Raw genomic sequence first — 20,669 nt, forward strand, 5'->3', positions numbered from 1 at the left:
CTTATCCAACCATCCAGGTCCCTGGCTCTCACTACTCCTTTCCTTCCCTTTCCCTCCCACTTTCACTGCAACACAATCTCAACCACTCATCTGTCACCCCTTATTGGTAGCGCCATGGTGACCACACTCTAAAACGAATCTCACACCCGTTAGTCCACCTCTTCTCCTTACACCTATCAGCGTGTCTCCATGACAGGGATTTTTCTTCCTCTGTCAGAAAAACACATACATCTGTCTCCCCATCAGCTGGACAGGAACCTGTACTCTCATCTATCTCTCACCCAATGTAGATGTAGCCCCAATAATCAGTCTTTACCTGTCCCCGTAACCCATCACATATGACACAAAAGAGGAGTCCAGATCATCCCTCTCCTCATAACCCTGGGCATCATAGCAGGGGTTGGACCTGCCACATGGAGCTTAACCACTGCTCTACCTATTTTGAAACCCTGTCTCAGGACTTACAAAGCAAGAACCTCACCCCCAGGGTAACCTATTCTCCCCTTTCATATCACTAGTGAGGAAACTGAGACCCCTACTCTTTTCCCCCTAAAAATAACATCTAGGTCTCAGTTGTATTTCAGCTCCAGGTCCAGAAAAGCAGCAAAACCAGACAAGTGACGCTGTGGCAGCCTCAGGACCAGCTTTTACCTCCCAAGTGACTCAACAGGATCGCTTTCAAGACTTCACCAACCAGTCTCTTGGGGAAATCATGCTGCTGCACTCCTAGTCCAGCCACCCATCATTAGGCTAACTGGTGTCTATTCCTTTAATTTTGCTCTTTGGCCCCTGTCTCATGCGCTGTTTCACTAGTCTCTTGCAGAACAGAATGCAGGCGTTCGCCAAGCAGAAGGTGGGAGAGATCTATCTGGCACTGAATTCAGAACCTAACACCAGAATCCTTGAGACCCCGGGTAGACGCCCCTAACGACGCCCCCCCTCAGCTGGAAGCAGTTACGGAAGACGGACCTTCACCCCCTGACCCTGCCCGGACTCTCAATTTTTTTTTTAATATTAGCAAAAGCCTGGAATGATAGATCCTCCCTTCCCCCAATTGATGGACTGAGTATGACGTAAACTCCACCTGCAGCCGGACATTCCTGAATACCTTATATGGACTGTACATTGAACCACCAATCAGCACCTGCCAAATACCCTAAACGCCCGATTCCTAAGTCCCTAGGTGCCTAATCATGCGCCTTACATGAAACCACCAATCAGCGTGTGCTGAGTGCCCTAAGCCCCGTCCCCTGTTTTCCTCCCCTTAAAAGGCACTCTCACCCCGGCAAGCTCTCTCTCTCTCTCTTCCCCTTCCCCCTCTGGAAGGCTGCCGGCAGGGTGATCTCCAATAAAGCCTGTGTCCTGGTAACCCATGGTCTCCAGCCCTCTGTTTCATCTTTCACATAGTAACAAAAATAAAACCATTCATTAAAAAAAAAATTACTGAGAAAGTCACCCAAAGCACAGTACAGCTGTACCATGCTTTAGCTGCACACACAAAGGGGAAAGCAAAGATGGATTAGTGACAAATTAGCACTATCACAAATACGCATGCACCTACAGGCCATGGCAGCGGAAATCACTATAAAAAGGACTACTCTAGTCAGCCGTCATCCACTGCTCAGGTTCTTACCAAATGGAAAAGGTGAGTTGTCAACCTGGAAAGTGCATAAATCAAGACCTACAAGACCCAAACCAAATAAAATGGATGATTATCATAGGAGTGGAGGCAAGGGACAACACAAACAAAAGAGCAGACACAGGAGCCTCGAATGCGTAAGCCTTCCATGTGATGCCATTAGAAAGACAAAAGAAATTAACTAACTTGCTGTTTCCCCTCCTAAAGCAGGAAAGCCAAGCTAGATCAAATTATAGGATTGAGGTCTTTGATAATGACTCAAAAAAAAGTTTTTTTAACTTTTAGAGAAAAGACTAAACTTGTTCCACACACATGCAACCTCTCTCTCATGCCCTAAAACAGACACTGGGCCAACAACAGTCAATATACCTGAATGATCAACTGATTTTGCAAGGTCATCTGAAATTATTCCAAGAATGTCATCCTCTGTGTTTAGGACTTCGGATATATCAGCTAAGGTGTCGTCAGCAGTACCTAAATATAGGAAGTGTATTTTTAATGTCTTGACATTTTCCCAGACATTAAATTATAAAACACCCTGCTTCATTCAACCATTTACTACATATCCCAAGTACAGCAGATGCTAAGTGCGAGAATCATAAAACATTAAGATTGCTACTTCTAAAATAAAAGATATTTTTCATAGAAAAGGTACTCCAATGTTTTCTCTTATAAATTTATGAATATTTGGGCAAACAAAATTATATAATAACAAAATATTAAAGATTAGGACCATTTTTATTTTGTGGCTAATTTAAAATTAACAATGAAACAAAAGATCTATAGGCAATAAAAGTGAAATAAAATACTGTAAGAAACAAAGCAAAAAAAAATCACTAAGAAAGTGACATGTCTAAAAATGACATCTGGAAAATAAAACACAGAAGATAAATAAAATATGAAAGGCAAACCCATTATTTAGAAATTCCCTGTGTAAGCCAGAAACCATCTGGATCCAGTCTACCCCCCGCCCCCACCTAACATTGATAATTCATTCCCTTCTTTATTCATTGAGTACCCACAGAACTGGGGTTGTGGACTGTGTTAATAGACATGTTCCAGCCACTGAGAATACAGAATTGTCTAAAACCAAGTACATTCCCTCACAGAGCTTACTTTCTTTCTCTGAGGGAGTTAGACAATAAATTACATCAGTATAAGTGCCATACAGACTTTAAAAATAAGGAGACAGGACTAAGTCACAGATGTGGGGGTGCTGTATTAAATTAACGGGTCAGTAAAGACCTTTTAAAGGACATGGCCACACGTGTCCAAATGTGTGTAAATGAAAAAAAAAGGAGACATTAAGACCAGAGCAGGTAAGGTTTTGCCAACAGAGGGAGCAGTGTGGTTGCTGTAAGAAAGACAGCTAAGTATGTGTAGTTTTACAGGTCACGGTGAAGACTGAGCTTTACTCTCGAATATGATGTATAACGGGAAGTTGCTGGAAGGCTGGGGGCCAGGAGATACGAAGTGGGTGGCTGCGGGGCCAACTCTGAAGACAGAGATGACGGTGTGGGTGTATTAGAGGTAGAATGGGAGTTAACAAAAAGTCAAGGGGACTCCAAAGGTTTCTCACCTAACAAGTAGAAAAATACTTAGGCTATCTTTAGTAATTACATTCGTCATTTAAGTTAGGGAACAAGATTTTTTAAATGAAATGGGACAAATAGTTTTGTCCCATTAAACACATACTTCCCAAATAGAATTCATATATATGTGAGAATTTTTCAAAGTGAAAGAAAATATAAATTTTGTTTGCCCAAATATTCATAAATTTATAAGAGAAATAAAATTATTTCAATAATATATTCTCTAGACAACAGTACACTTGAAAAAAAATTTTTTGGATAATTCCTTCAGGAGTCATTTAGTGTGAGTGACTGTGTTTGTTTTAGACCAATGGAATTCTATACACAAATGATAACGAACACTTTTTAAAAGGCCATGTTTTAAAAGTCTGCCCCTAACTAAACAGATTTTATATCTTATCAGCAAATTATTAAAATTGATGTCATGGACTATATTAAATTAAATGCAAAAAAAAAGAAAGCCATTATTTGAAAGTTTCCCATTATAACGACAAAGAGTGATTCAACTGCAAAGAATATTACATTTCATCTAAGTTTTGAAACATTTATCTTATTCTAGTCCTCATGTTTGGTTTTATCATTAAACCATTTCTCTTCAGCAGTTTTGTGGAAAAAACAACTTCAAATAAAGAGGAAAAAGAACAAGTGGTAACTTCTTTCCTGTCACAATACAGCTTCTGTCCAATTTCAGTTCTCTTCTCCACAAAAATTCAAGTGCAAATAACTTCTGTTTAAGTCTTTTAATCCCTAGTCATGATTTTTACGATAAGACATAACTCCCATAGTTAGGGTATCCTTGTAAGGACCTTTCAGTACACATTATTTTAACAGCACATTCACATGGACAAGAGCAGGTCAGTACTTAAAACAACAGAATGAAAGTCAAGGTAAAATAATAAAATAATCTGCTAAAATCAACGAACAAAAGCATGGCCTTCAGTACACCAGTGGGAGAGACGGGACGTGTGCATGCATGCAGAGGGGCTGAGATGCTTCTATAATCCAGTCAAGAAAAGTCACAACCAAAAAACAAAAGCCTGCATTTTGATCCAGGATAATGCCAAGTTAATAAAGCTGTAATGACTTAATGTATCAAGTGGTCTTTCAGTGGAAAACTGCCTTAAGAGTATTTTCCAAATTGAGTTTATAAAACTGAGCAACAAATGTAATCAATGGCTGTCAGAAGAACATTAATTTATAATTGTTAGTAAATCTGGGGGGCGGGGAGGGTACCTCTGAGCATCATGACATCATGGGAACAGAGATGTTGGCAAGTTAATCCCCACTTCACAGAACCACCTCCCTTCTCCAACAAAGATTTATTTGACCCAAGCTGTCAGCAGTGAGAAACTGATCTAAGGATATGGATTTCACTGATTAACAGAGTCTGGAAGCCAGGTCACTAACACAGCATTCTTGTCTTCTCCTGAATTTCTTTGGGCTGTGTAAGTAACAAAAATCTATCTTACTTAAATAGATTATTATATTTATAACTCATGGCCAAATTACACCCCTTACATTTACCTACAGCAAAGTGTAACCCTAACATTTTCCTTTGCAACTTCTTGATTTTGGTGGTAGTTACACAGATAAATTCATTTGCCAGATATTATACATCTGTTCACTTAAAAAACAGTTACACTTACTAAATACGTCACACCTCAATAAAGATGATTTAAAAACTGTATATAAGGCCAAACCAAAGCATTTCAGAGGTTTAATTAAAAAGAAGATAATGTCACATGATAAAATTTCCACGTACCATGAGTTCCAGGTTTTGCTGGAGTTGAGGATGAACTAAGTAGTGGGTCTAAGGAAGGATCCAAGAAATGTGCGTTCACGTTTGCTTTATAAGAAAGCTGAGCTGTGTCTTCTGGTAGATTATCTAAATTTAGCTTGTTTTGTCTACTTGTATCTAGAAGATCTTTTCCAAAGAAAGCTTCCTAGATAAAATAAAGCGCATATGAAAATGACTGACTTAGTTATAAAATTCTAACATGACAACAGATAATTCCATTACCCGTTTGCACAAGAAGGCAGAAATAACAGACAAGCTTGGTATTTAACAACATAAAAATTGAATACAGAAATATATAAATGACATAGAAATACCCTGTTAATTCTTTTACATAGATTTCCCTTATTTTAAAAGTACAATTATCTGCAGCTTATTAGAGACAAATGAAATTATGCAAACAACAGCACACGATTCTGTCCAATGTGTTCTAGCGACAGCAGTTTAATCATACAATAACTCCAGATTTAGGCTACAATTAAATTTAAAGATTGATAAATTTAAAATACTATTGGCACCTACTTTGTATAAGAGAAACCCAAGCTTCATGAATATTGTTATTATTTAGAGGTTACTTGCATAGGATAGCACAGGGTCTGATCTACACTGTTAAAACGTGCAAACTTCAGATTAATAACCTCATGCTGATTCATGAACACATTAAAGACTGAATACATTATAAATCTGAAAGGGGTTTATGTAGCCATTCTAATCTTACTATGTGCACAAAATTTGTTCCTCTTAAAAGGCTTTTGGCTTTTTCTTTACTCCTCTGACACTTCTCCATTTCGATATATGTTCTCTACTCTAAAGACCAAGGTTTCATACTGGGTTCTTTACAACACAGTATAGCTACAAAACTTCTGAAGGACCAATCAAAAGGACAAAAGGAAACACTTAGGACCCCCCCCCCCACCCCCACTTTTACTTACTTTAACCCAGCAAGTCTGCTGTGGCCTATTATCTACAATGTGGTCTACCTGGAAAAGGGACCCTCTCTGTACAGGACACTTGGGCAGTACTTGTCAACATTTAACACATTCTTGCTAAAGATGCATACACACAAAAAGGTTCACTGCAGCATTTTTTTTAATACCAAAAAAGTGAAAACTGCCTGATGTCTGTCAAAAGGCACATGACTAAATAAATTATAGACACTCACACAATACAACAATTGTTAAAAAGGATATAGAACCATGCTGTCAAAGAAAAGCTCTAAAATACAGTATTAAAAGAAAGCAAGTTGAGTGATATGTCCAGCTAACCATAAAATGCAAACCAAGACTATTAAAACTGTGTAAAAATAAAACTATTAAGGAAGTTATGACCGGACAAACACCAGAGTATTAACAATGCTAAGTGGACGGAAAAGGGATTGGGGGTGGGAGGGTGGGGGTAGGTGAAGTCTGGTAGAGGTAATAGTATATTTGATTCAAATTTCTGCACATTTTTTAAATGAACAAGTTGTTTCACTATGAAAAAAATTGAAAATCCACAAAGCTAGGTCACTGGCTTTGTTTCTCATACCAAAATTGTTTTTATCAGTAGGAGAAATGCTGAGTGGCAGAAAGCACCTTAAGAGTTTTAGAGTTAATTTATTTAATGACTTTAGTATAAATTTGAGAAATCTGAGACCGTAATTAGCAAAATTTTTTCTTTAAGTGACTCAAGATGACATGGATCTTCTCCAGATCACATGGCACCACAGCTACTTAGTAGTCTGCATAAATATTTCTATTGGATAGATCATACAATTACGTATATTTTATTGTGACACTGTTGTAAATAATAAAATTAAATTGGCCCAGCCGGCGTGGCTCAGTTGTTGAGTGTCAACCAATGAACCAGAAGGTCAGGGTTCGACCTGTCTACTTGTATCTAGAAGATCTTTTCCAAAGAAAGCTTCCCAGATAAAATAAAGCGCATATGAAAATGACTGACTTAGTTATAAAATTCTAACACGACAACAGATAATTCCGTTACCCTTTTGGACAAGAAGGCAGAAATAATGGACAAGCTTGGTATTTAACAACATAAAAATTGAAGCTTTCCTAGATAAAATAAAGCGCACGTTTTTATTTTAGGTGACCAGTGGTGACCTAAATTATGGTCTCAGATTTCTCAAATTTATACTAAAGTCATTAAATAAATTAACTCTAAAACTCTAAGATGCTTTCTGCCACTCAGCGTTTTTCCTACTGATAAAAACAATTTTCAGGGCACATGCCCAGGTTGTAGGCTCAATCCCCAATGTGGGGTGTCCAGGAGGCAGCCAATCAATGATTCTCTCTCCTCTGATGTTTCTCTCTCTCCCTCTCCCTTTGTCCCTGAAATCAATAAAAAAATATTTTAAATTGGGGGAAAAATTGTTACTGAATTCCTAGTGGGTTTTTGTTCCTATGTATTCTGCCCACCCACCTAGGATGAGGGGAAAATACAACTGCTATCACAAGATGTTCAAGAAACAGCACCATTACAAAGGCTTCCTTCACTCCTTCACATACAAAAAAAAACCCACAAAACAATTAGCTATATACTATGTGTACCAGAGTAAGTACACTGGTCACCAGAGGAAACAACCCAGCTCAGGAGATAAAGATCACAGCAGGAATCAGATCCCTTTGCTAATGTATGAAATAGTCAGTTTCCATACTTTCATAAACTGCTCAAGGAAGCTTCCTAAATATAGATTACACTGCACAGAGGAGGAGCAGCAGGAAGAGGAGAGGAGGAGGTGGAGCAGGGGTAGGAGCAAGAAGAGGAGGAAGAGGAGGAGAGGAGGAAGAAGAGGAGGAGGAGGAGGAAGAGGAGGAGCAGCAGCAGGAACAGGACTTTACATGCTTAATTTTTATTTCATCTCTCATTTCTGTGTTGTATGACCACAATTTTACAGATGAGACTACTGGGCACACAGATGTTAAACAGAACAAGATCACATAGAACCAGTAGCAGTAGTGTTAAAATCCCGGACTCCCAAAGGCTCAGCTATTTAAAATGGACACAGCCCTGAAGATGTTAGTTGTTTAACAAAAACTGACACTCGTAAATATTACTACGTACATAAGTGATTATGCTTGAAAGTCTTATTTATTAAATACAGGAGACTTTTCACTTAAATGATTATTTTATTTTTGTGCTTCTTATACACGAGGAAGAATGAACAGGCTCAGGAATGGGAAATCAGCTTGTGGCCGAGCCAGATGGTCAATCTCAGTCCTACTCCTCCAATCCAGGGTTCTTTCCCACACAGCACATGGCCCTGAACTCTCTGGTACTTCGTACTTACAAAATAGTATTTTTCCCATAGTCTACATCAGGGGTCCTCAAACTTTTTAAACAGGGGGCCAGTTCACTGTCCCTCAGACCGTTGGAGGGCCGGACTATAGTTTAAAAAAAAAAAAATGAACAAATTCCTATGCACACTGCACATATCTTATTTTGAACGGCAAAAATACCCACATGTGGCCCGCGGGCCGTAGTTTGAGGACGCCTGGTTTACATCTATCAAAAATCACTTCTTTCTATTGATGGATATTTTTCTGATGTATATTTTAAAACACAATAACAATTCTGTTTAAATCTTTGGTTCACTAAGCCTCTAGAAGCAATCAATGGTTATTAAAGCTGTAACTAGGGAAAACCAAGATGGCGGCATAGGTAATCACCTATACCTGCTGCCTCTCACAACCACATCAAAACCACAACTAAACGGCAGAACAACTACCACCCAAAGCCTCGAGAAAGCTGGCTGAGTGGAAGTTCCACAACTAGAGAGGTGAAAGTGCATTGAGACGTGAGAGGTGCGGAGGTGCAGAAAGTGCTGGCACCTGGATGTGCTGCTCTCTAAACTGGGAGGGAGATACAAGCTCCTGCTTGCTCTGAACTCCAGTTCTGGGCGAGACTCTGGGGGACCCAGGCACATATGGGGTGAAACTGGACTGTGTGGCTTCAGGACAGGAACACAAGGGCGGCTTATTCTTAGAGGTGCTCACAGCGATCATTGTTCCTGCATGGAGGCACGGGACACGGAGAACCGGGGACTTCTCCGGTTCAGGGCAGCCATTGCTGTTTGCTCTGCCCTGGTGATTCCCAGAGACCCCTCCCCACCCAATTTACAACCCCACCCAAGCAATGCGCATCGGCTTTTGCATATGAATGGCCTGTCCTTTCACCTAAAACAAACCACAGCTGGGTCAGAGAGCCCCAGAGATTCCAAAAGAAGGCCCACTACCTGGCAGCAGCAGTAGCCTTGCTTCACAGCTGGGCCTCATCTGGGCACTTCCAAACCCCATACAAAGAGGAGGAATCTGCAGATGTCTCTGTAGCTCCTGCTGGGCGACCCCAGACAGTGGCTGACCTTGCAACTCCTTGGAGATCCAAGAGCCAGTGTACCCAGTGAGACCATACCAGATTAAAACTCTTCACATCCATAAGAGACACACTCAAGAGGCAGACTCAGTGAGCACCAAAGCCCCACTGAAGCAAGTCCTGCTCCATAAGGGTGTCTCCTGTGCAACAGACCTTCCAGTGTAGACACAGCTGATCATCACAGCCAATTGGCCTGGAGGTCAATTCCTCCCAGTGATACCAACAGCAATCAAGGCTTAACTACAACAAGACGGTGCACACAGCCCACAAAGGGGTGCACCAAGAGCGTCACCTCAGGTGACTGGGGAGGCTGAGCCACTGGGCCCTGTAGGACACCGACCACACAAGGCCACTCTATTAACTCAAGGAGACTTTGCAGCTACCCAGTACATAGAAACAAACACAGGGAAGCAGCCAAAATGCAGAGACAATGAAACAGGTCACAAATGAAAGAAATGGAAGAAAGCAAACTACTGGATATAGAGTTCAAAACCACAGTTATAAGGTTACTCAAGAATCTTCTAGAAACCTCCAAGAAATTTAGTGAGACCCTCAAGGATATGAAAAAGAACCAATCAGAAATTAAGCATACACTGACTGAAATAAAGAATAATATACAGAGATCCAACAGCAGACTAGAGGATCCCAAGAATCAAGTCAAAGATCTGAAATACAAAGAAGCAAAAAACACCCAGCTGGAAAAGCAAAAAGAAAAAGAATCCAAAAATATGAAGATAGTGTAAGGAGCCTCTGGGACAAGTTCAAGCGTACCAACATTGAAATTATGGGGGTGCCAGAAGAAGAGAGAGAGCAAGATATTGAAAACCTATTAGAAGAAATAATGACAGAAAACTTCCCCTACCTGGTGAAAGAAATAGATTTACAAGTCCAGGAAGCACAGAGAACCCCAAACAAGAGGAATCTAAAGAGGACCACACCAAGACACATCATAATTAAAATGCCAAGGGCAAAAGACAAAGAGAGAATCTTAAAAGCAACAAGAGAAAAACAGTTAGTTACCCACAAGGGAGCACCCATACGATTGTCAGCTGATTTCTCAACAGAAACTATGCAGGCCAGAAGAGAGTGGCAAGAAATATACAAAGTGATGAATAGCAAGAACCTACAACCAAGATTACTCTAACCAGCAAAGCTATCATTCAGAATTGAAGGTCAGATAAAGAGCTTCACAGACAAGAAAAATCTAAAAGGGTTCATCACCACCAAACCAGTATTATATGAAATGCTGAAGGGTATTATCTAAGAAGAGGAAGAAAAAGGTAAAGATAAAAATTATGAACAACAAAGTGAAAACAAATACACATCTATCAACAAGTGAATCTAAAAATCAAGTGAATAAAAAATCTGATGAACAGAATAATCTGGTGAATATAATAGAATCAGGGGCATAGAAAGGGAGTGGACTGACAATTCTCAGGGGGGAAGGGGGTGTGGGAGGTGCGGGAAGAGATTGGACAAAAATCTTACACCTATGGACGAGGACAGTGGGGGGGGGTAAGGGCATGGGGTGGGGTGCGAACTGGGTGGAGGGGAGCTATGGGGGGAAAAAGAGGAACAACTGTAATAATCTGAACAATAAAGATTTATTAAAAAAAAAAAAAGCTGTAACTGGCTGCTGAATGCCCATCTTCACTCAGGCAACATTATTACTGCCACTCAGCGATGTGCTGCAAGAAGTTTTAAAACATGCCACACCTGATTATTTAGGCAGAGGCTCTGACCTCTTTTCCCTTAGACTGTCAAATGACAACAGCCAACATAATAGCCATCCAGTGTGAATGAATCTAAATTATACTTTTTTTTTGTCAGTTGGGAAAAAATGTATTTTTTGGTGTGTGGCAGAATTTTGGTAATTTGTTTATGTGTGCGATGAAAAAGGTCAACAATCGCTGCTGTAAACTGCACTAGCAAAGGGAGATGTCCACAGGACCTGGGCGTGGGCAGCACATAGGTGTGGCTGCTTTGCAAGAATGAGCTTTTCTCAGACAAGTAAAAAATTTAACAAAACCAAACAACCTATATTTCATAACTTAGTACATTACATTTCCTTCAATAACAAACTACGTAATATAATGTGAAGCAAAATATTACTTGTAAATAGGCAGGGAAAGTTTCCTCGAGCTTGTTTTTCCTTTTCCGGTACCTCTTCTTTATTTTTTCAGTGTTTTCAGTAACAGACACAGATTCATCAACAAGAGTATCTGGTAACTGCTCACTCCAACCTGAAAACAGGAGTCACATTTAAGAATGCGTGGTATTTAAAATTTCCAGACAGATCCACCCAAAGTAATTGTATAGCTTACCAATATACACAGCTCCATTTAAGAAACAAGCTTTTTCTTTTGAGGTATAATTGACATGCAACACTGTATAAGTTTAAGGTGTACAGCATAATGACCTGACAAACAGGCCTTTCACAAGTGTATCTCAAAGCAAGTGTACCAATGAAAGTAAATTTTAAGCACCATAAAATCTCATTTCATGTCTATTTAGTATCAGCATGTTTCCTACTATCTCTTAATGAGCATTTTCCTGCTAGCAAAGCACAGCTTGTTTTTAGAATCTCAGCATTTTGTTAAAAAAAAAATAGTTAAAATGAAAATGCCTGGTGCTCATGAGTAGGGGGAAATGGCTACTAGTACACTACTAATTTAAGAAGTATAACCTTTGTGCATAGTTTACTGGGAATATCCAACCAAAGTCTTTTTAGAAATGTGTGTCCTTCAATCTAGCAACTCCAAGGGTTTATTGCAAATTAGGTATTTGTAATACATACACATTGTGATAATACATGACTATGAAATATACTTATCAATATGTGATGAATGGTCCATCTTAACTCAGAAATGGAAATTAAACAAAATTTGGACTATGAAATTAGCCAAGAACAAGTATGCTACTTAGAGCAGGTGAGCAACGATGACATCACCTCCGCTTCTTAGGGCAAATGCCACCTCCCTTCTGAAAATCAATGGCGCTTTTGTTGTCAGACTACATAGGTATTGTGACTCTTCTAAAAAAGACTATAAACAGTGGATAAACACTTATTTAAAATTTTTTAATGCACTAGTAATCTAGCCAGAAAATGAATCCTCAAAGACGAAATATTAAGGTAAAACAAGAATCACAGAAATTAGCAAATAAATAAAACTCTCTGAAAATTTGTAAAAATCTACTGACCTTGAACTCTATCGTTTTCAGAGCCTTAGTAGGAATGGGGAATAGAAGACAAAGTTTAAGTCTTCTCCTCAAAGTGGAGATTAACCAGAGGTGTCTTGTATGAAGGTGGGACCCTGAAGGACTCCATGCTCAGGTTGGTTTAACAAAAATAAACCCCTCCCCCACCTCCACCAACAGCAAAGAAAACTGCTTGTCATCTTGTCATAGAATTTGGTGCTGGATAGAAAAGCAAGAAATAAAAACCTTCCCTGAGAATTCATAAAATCAATATAGCCCTAATGTGTAAGAAACTTGAATTTACACAACATAGGTGAACCAACGAACACTTCAATCTAAGAACTTCGCTCAAAGAAGTCCTGGTGTGGTGTCACCTCATGCTCCTGGAATTGACAAATAAAAATAGTCTCTGAAAGAACCCACCTTCAATTCAGTTCTCAGAAAGTTCAAACAATATTCCAAAGAAGATGAACTCACAGTATGGAAAAATCAATATACATGCATGTGGGCCCATGTATCTCACATAATAAACACAGGGAATGAGGCACAGGGATGAGCCAGCAGATGCAGAGTAGAACCAGAGAGCTGATATTCTAAGCTAATTAGATACACACAGAAATGAATGTTGGCTGACGCTAGAACGGGAAACTACTGAAATATTAAAAAGGCAGTTTAGAAAAGGGTGAAAATGCAAGTAAATTAAAACTCAATGGGTGATACAGGTGAAGGAATAGAATATTGAACTAAAAGAATTGAAATTAGAGGAGAAAATAAAGAGACAGATCAAAAACACAAAAAATAGTTTCATTGATCATGTCACATTTCTTAATTAGGACTAATTACAATCATGTTGAGTCATATTAGAAACTTCTTTAAAATCAAGAACTCTGCATGGAGCACATGCTGAACACAGTAATTTTTCTTCCCCTATCCTATGTAAAGCATTTAAAATATGTAAGCGTACAGATCATAACCATCATGATTACAATGTCTTTATCAGAATCAGTTCTTATGCTATGGCTTAAGCAATGATTCAGTTTTCTTTGACTCTAAGTGAAGATGACAGATTATTAATTGGAAGATGTATTTCTAAAACATTACACAATTTTGTTAAAAATTGCTGGGTACACTACTATTTTCAACTGCATAGTCCAAAACTTTCCACTTTGATGCCAAGCAGCTAAGGCAGTCAGAGGAAGGCCTCTTGTGCAAAGGCCTTAAAGTGCCTGATACATAACTAAGTGATTCAGTCCCTACACTATCTATACTTAACACATGCAAGAAAGAAACTTGTTTTAAAAATCTCAAAGTAATATAGTCTACTAGATTCAAATCATTTCCTTATCAAACCTAATCTCTGTATTACTGGTATGAACTGGACAGGCGCTCAAATCCTTTGATCATAAGCAGCAATGACAGTGTAGCATTATTTAGGATAGCTCTTTCCAGAAGCAATGGCAACACAAACAAAATCCATACCTTCATCTCTGCTAGGTAACTGCTCAGAAATAGAGCCCGAGGAATCTTTCCTGATCACAGATCTTTTGGCTTTTCCTTGCCCGGTCCGACTTCTTTGCCGTACCATAAATCCACCGATACCTATCCCCAAAGAAATTGTATAACCTCATAAATAATTAATTTATCCCTATACATCCACAGTAAGTAGGGTGAAATTGCTTAGTCTTACATAATGAAGCATTGTACAGATTCAACATGGGCTAATTTAAACAATTAATTTCATTTTAATGCAAAACTATAAAGTTCTGGAAATAAGCAAATAAAACGTTAAAGCCTTATCACTAACCAACCAAAACAGGACATTCGAGGGCAGCAAGACTGCACACCTCTCCTCTTCTACACAACGCCCGAGTAAATATTCTTTATCTATAACTCACATATTATCACGTACTAGTAAATGGTCTCTTAGCTGAGGGAGAAAAGAGATAATGATACACTAGATGATGCAAACAAAATCCAAATGATTTCAGGGGTACTGTGTCTAGTCACTCCTCAGTAAGACCCTTAGACACCAAGACGCACACAACTCTATAGGTAAAGGCATGGAATCTGGAGCCAGATTCTAAAATTCTGGTCACTACTTAACTTTTCAGACTCCTCACTGGTAAAAGAGTGATAATGTACAGTACCTCCTCATACATATAAGGATGAAATAAATTAACAGATATAAAGTGCTTGGAATAGTGCCTAATACACAGTCAATGCTTTTGTCATGTGACCCAAAAGTCTAAAGCATACTTTGTGACCCAATGGGCTACTCAGAGGGATGGACAACTTCCATGTGAGGCAGAGAAAGAAAAAACAATTAATTTTTTTTTTTAAAGTGTCCTTATAAGCCTCACTAAAGGCCCAGTGCATGAATTAGTGCACAGATGGGGTCTGGCCGGCAGGGGCAGCTACGGCAGGCCGGGGGAAGGGGATGCGGGAGGTTGGCCAGCAGGGAAAGAACCGCAGGAGGGTTCCAGGGCATGTCTGCCTGTCTCGCTCAGTCCCGATCAGCCGGACCCCAGAAGCAAGCTAACCTACAGGTAGGAGTGTCTGCCCCTGGTGGTCAGTGCACATCATAGCAAGTAGTTGAGCGGCCTTAGCATATCATTAGCATCTTACACTTTGATTGGTTAAATGGACGACCAGACACTTAGCATATTAGGATTTTATTATATAAGATAAGTGAAGCCCCCCTCCCCTCAACCCATTCTATTTTTCTTAACGTAACTGAGCTTTGGATCAGAGCATGCAGCATGGCTCACACCTGGTCTGTACGGTTTCCGCTTCCTCTTTCTGACACCCTCTGTTCCTTCCACACCCTTGGCTTCACCATCCACGGCTTCCCGTTCAGGACTAGATTCTGACTTTCCATCACAGTCCATAAGTTCTCCTTCTGGAAAAAAGTAAATATACAATGAAAATTGGGGAAACCTACCAAATACATGATTCTTATGTAACAGGAAACACAAAGCAAAGTGGCTGCCAAGCCCTGCTCCATGCATCCCAGGATATGAAAGGTGTAGGAGAGATGAAGAAGTCCCAAGTTGGCCATAGAACTCATGCAACTTAAAGCAATATGTCAGAAAATGCAACTAGTCTCCACCACGCTCCTCACACATGCTGAGCACTCCTGCACAGGGCCTTTGTCTGCATGCTCTACCTCAGGTAATCCAGTGGCTCACTCACTCAACCCTTCAAACTCTGTGCTCAAACACTGCTCTCCATTCACCTGATCCTGCACCCCTCCCTGTGCACCCCTACTTCCACTTACTCTATTTTTTCCATAGCAGTTGCCAAACACAGTATAATTAACTTATTTATTATTACATATTTTAACAGTCTTTCCTCCTAACATTAAAATGTAAGTTGCACAAGAGGAGAATTTTATCTGTTCTGTTCATTGATATGACTTCCGACATCTGGCACACAGGAGGCTTTCAATAAGTACTGTTCAGTGACGAGATGTTGTAGAACAAAAATAATAATTACTTTACTTTTCAATCAGCGGAAAAGACATTACCACCCTAAAAATAAGCAAGCCTGTGGTCACCTGCTTCAAAGATAAGCAAAAATAACTCATTGAATTTAATACTACTAAAATTATATTGTCATCTCAAGAATTCAGCTAAGAAAATCTTTTCTTTAAAAATATTTTTTTTACTTACTTCAGAAAGGACAGGTGAGGGAGAGAGAGAGAGAAACATCAATGATGAGAGAGAATCATTGACCAGCTGCCTTGCCTCCTGCACGCCCCTTACTAGGAATTGAGCCAGAAACCCGGGCATGTGCCCTGAACTGGAATTGAACCATGAACTACGGGTTCAAAGTACGATGCTCAACCATTGAGCCATGCCAGTTGGGCGAAAAATATTGACATTAGATCAGGAAAATGTTTATAAATGTATACTTGAAGATTAAGAATGGTGTTTCCATTTCTACAATAGGATGCATGGTCACATTTTGCTTTAACGTAACCATGGTGACCAAGCTTACATCCTCAAGAAGGTTTATGCTACCCTCTGAACTTTCCCACCCGTGATCCTCTGCACACAATGCTTGGGGAGGTCCTGAAGCTCTGTGCTAAAGGACACATGAAAAGGGAGGGAACCTGCAAAGGCCGGTCCAGTAAGACCACCCACTTGGAAAGACCAGGTGTCATATCCAGGGTTATCTGAATCAGTGGGATTTAGCTTTAAAGAAGTCATTCTTTAAATATTTGGCTATTTTATCTACTTTAATTCTTGCAAACATACTGCACAAAAAATAAAATTATTATTACCTCGACTATCATCCAATTCTCCATCCCGTGAATGCTCAGACTGGATGTCTGGAGGGGTCTGCAGGACGGCCACGCTGTTCTGATTTATAATCTTCAATTTCAACTTTGGTTTTGACCGCTTTCTTCTTGGAGCTGTAGCTATGAGACTCTGTAACTGAGTCAACCCTGATTCAGTCAAGCACACACCATCCTGGGTGTAGGTCTTGGGTGGATCTAAAATTGTAATATCCAAGCATACAAATTAAAACTCTGGCTTTAATTCTGATTGATAAGTTAATTCAAGATACAAAAGATGACCCTAGCTGGTTTGGCTTAGTGGATAGAGTTTTGGCCTGCAGACCGAAGGGTCCCAGGTTCGATTCTGGTCAAGGGCACATACCTTGGTTGTAGGCTCCTCCCTGGCCCAGGCCCTGGTTGGGGCTGGTGCAGGAGGCAACCAATTGATGTGTCTCTCTCACATCGATGTTTCTCTCTGTCTTTCCCTCTCTCTTCCACTGTCCCTAACAATCAATGTAAAAAATATCCTCGGGTGAGGATTAACAACAAAAAAGGTGGATACGAAATACTCAATGTGACTTGTATAGAGCAATTATCTACTAAATGCATGAATAATTAGCTAAGAGTACTTAATTAAAAGTAAGAGTTACGGCCCTGGCCAGTTTGTTCAGTGGTTAGAGCATCAGCTTCCAGATCAAAGGGTCATGGGATCGATTCCTGGTCAAGAGCATGAAGGTTCAATCCCCAGCCCCAGTCAGGGCTTGAGCAGGAGGCAACCAATCGATCTCTCTCTCTCACTCGATATTTCCCCCCACCCCTCACCTCCCTTCCACTCTCTCTAAAAATCAATGGAAAAAATATCCTGATTCCCTGAGTGAGGATTAATAAAAAATAAAAAAGTAACTGGCAAAACTTCAAGTTATAGCAGAAAAGATTGCAAGTGTGTTTTTTTTTTTAATATATTTCTTTATTGATTTCAGAGAGGGAGGGAGAGGGAGAGGGAGAGGGAGAGGGAGAGGGAGAGGGAGAGGGAGAGGGAGAGGGAGAGAGAGAGGGAGAGGGAGAGGGAGAGGGAGAGGGAGAGGGAGAGGGAGAGGGAGAGGGAGAGGGAGAGGGAGAGGGAGAGGGAGAGGGAGAGGGAGAGGGAGAGAGAGAGGGAGAGAGAGAGAGAGAGAGAAACATCAATGATGAGAGAGAATCATTGATCGGCTGCCTCCTGCATGCCTTCTACTGGGGATCAAGCCCACAACGTGGGCATGTGACCTTGGCCGGAATCGAACCTGGGACCCTTCAGTCTGCAGGCTAATGCCCTATCCACTGAGCCAAATCAACTAGGGCTTTTTTTTCAAATGGTCCTCCTGGCCCTGTCTGATGTGGCTCAGTTGGTTGGGCACCATCTCATGCACCAAAAGGTTGCTGGTTCAATTCCCAGTCAGGGCACATGCTTGGGTTTTGGGCTCAATCTCTAGTAGTGAGCACTGCAGGAGGCAGCCAATCGATGTTTTGATCTCACTTCAATGTTTGTTTCTCCCTCTCCCTTTCTATCTTCCTGGCATTTCTTTGTTCATGTATCAATGTAAGGATTTAGAAAGAAAGCAACGAAGCCAAAAGGAAGCTTCAGCTTCTAGGTCTAAGTCTTTTCCTGGGGAATCCGTCCGACTAAAAGATGAGGACCAATTTATACAGGAGAAACAAGAATACTGCAGAAGCCCATCTGGAAAGCAAAGTATCAATATAATCACTTACAGGGAGAGATATAAATAAGGAGAAATCCTGCAATATTTTTTAAACCCACAAAATTGCCATTCATTGGGACAATTTCTGAACTATCCAAATATTTTTGTACTGGTGATAGCAAATGGAAGTACACAAAAGAATGAGAGCTTCATAAAAGTTACTAATCACCATTCTAGGCTGATCTAGTACAGAAAAAAAATAGCAATAGATTGAGTTAATGCTGAAGGAAGTTAACTAGGTCTTATTTTCTGCTGATAACTAAGCAGGTAATGTATCAATGGAAATAGCAAATATGGACTTAATGGTTATTTCATTGCCAACTGAGGAGATTTATAGGAATACTGTCCCACTAAAGCTAATAAGCTGAGCATTTATGTATCAATTATAGAAATGATTACTGCCCGGCTGTGGTGACTTAGTGGTTGAGCATCGACCTATGAACCTTGAGGTCGATGGTTCGAATCCCGGTCAGGGCACATGCCCAGGTTGTGAGCTCGATCCACAGTAGGGGGCAGGCAGGAGGCAGACAATTAATGATTCTCTCTCATCATTGATGTTTCTATCTCTCTTTCCCTCTAACTTCCTCTCTGAAATCAATAAAAATATATTTTAAAAAATAAAAAAATGATTACCAACATTAGGGAATTTAGACTAGCACCCATATGATTAAGGTAGGTTTCATGTATATGTGGAAAGTCAGTTAAATCAATAATTATGCATTTATATCTTTTTGTAAACAACAGCCAAATAAAGCACTTAGACCTTACCGAGCTCCTTCACTTTTGTGACGATCTGTGCTACAAGTGAGGAGTCACAGCAGTCTGAGGAAGGCACTGAAGTGAGAGAAAAAAAAACATGAGATTTTCTTTCTGGAAAAGGTGAAATATATTCAAAGATTAAAAATACTAAAAATTTCTATTTCTGTAACCAGTTTACTAAAATAAATGCATGAAAACTAAATAGTGTTTAAAAGTTGTCTTTAAAACAAGCAGTTGCGCCCTGGCCGGAGTTGTCCAGTGGTTAGAGCATGGGCCTGCACACTGAAGGGTCACTGGTTCGATTCCCGGTCAAGGGCATGTACCTGGGTCTCAGGTTCACTCCCCGGCCCCTATTGGGCATGTGCGGGGAGGCAACAGCTTGATGTGTCTCTCTCACATCGATGTTTTTCTCTCTCCTCCCTCTGTTCCTCCCTTCCACTTCTCTGCCTCTGAAAAGCAATGTAAAAAATATCCTCTGGTGAGGATTAACAAAAAAATTAAAATTAAAATTAATGACACAAGCAGGTGAAGAAAATGCACACATAAGAAGAAAAAATGGGTAAGTTAAATCAATAATTATGCACTTCTATCTTTCTGTAAACAACAGCCAAATAAAGCACTTAGACCTTAGTGCACAGGCACTGGGGTAAAAGAACCAAGGTACTGGGATTGCTACATACTGCCAACAACAAGGTTATAAGCTTTAAAAGCAAAATTACACTTTATAGCTAAAATGTATGCTTATTTTACTTTATGGATGCAAATTGTTTTAATATATTAAGTTGGGATGATAAGAATTATTTACAACAAAAATAACTCAATTTTCATAAAATATGTGTTAAAACATAGTTTCGCAAAAAGAAAACAGAATTAGTGTCGACCACTCACTGGTTCTGAACAGCAAAGCACAGGTTTGTAGCCGAGCAGACTTGCTGTCTAAACCATTCTCTTACCATTTGATGTCAGCATATAGGGTCTGCACATGCTACAGTCAAAACCAGTGTCTGCCACATTTTCCACTTCCTCTTCAGTATTTAAGTTTTGACAAATTGCATGCATCCATCTAAAAAGACCATATTTGTACACTTTAAAAAAAGGAAATATACTAAGAATGGTTTTCTTTTAAAAATAGGAGTTGACAGTCTCCACACTTCAAATCCCGAATCCTCAAATGCTCAACCTTTCCTCCTAACCTTGCCTACTGACCCACAAACATTTTCAAAGCTGAGAAGAAGGAAAGGAAAAGGAATGAAATCAAGTACTAGGAAGGGATAAGGGTTTGATGGTCATACCCTAAAGA

At 39.8% G+C, this 20,669-nt stretch overlaps 1 protein-coding gene across 1 annotated transcript in view; it reads right to left on the reverse strand.

Moving 5' to 3' along the window:
• Nucleotides 1–20,669, reverse strand: part of KMT2C (lysine methyltransferase 2C) — a 254,869-nt gene that overhangs the window by 60,615 nt on the left and 173,585 nt on the right. Inside the window, exons 21-28 of the mRNA XM_054726138.1 lie at nt 20,323–20,432; nt 19,379–19,444; nt 16,878–17,090; nt 15,363–15,491; nt 14,072–14,191; nt 11,507–11,637; nt 4,994–5,174; nt 2,009–2,113 (exon numbers count right to left, since the gene is read on the reverse strand). Of these exons, the coding sequence (XP_054582113.1) occupies nt 2,009–2,113; nt 4,994–5,174; nt 11,507–11,637; nt 14,072–14,191; nt 15,363–15,491; nt 16,878–17,090; nt 19,379–19,444; nt 20,323–20,432 (1,055 nt within the window). The remainder of the gene's footprint in view (nt 1–2,008; nt 2,114–4,993; nt 5,175–11,506; nt 11,638–14,071; nt 14,192–15,362; nt 15,492–16,877; nt 17,091–19,378; nt 19,445–20,322; nt 20,433–20,669) is intronic.

The sequence above is a fragment of the Eptesicus fuscus genome, chromosome 14, assembly GCF_027574615.1.
Source record: "Eptesicus fuscus isolate TK198812 chromosome 14, DD_ASM_mEF_20220401, whole genome shotgun sequence".
In the NCBI taxonomy this organism is placed as follows: Eukaryota; Metazoa; Chordata; class Mammalia; order Chiroptera; family Vespertilionidae; genus Eptesicus; species Eptesicus fuscus.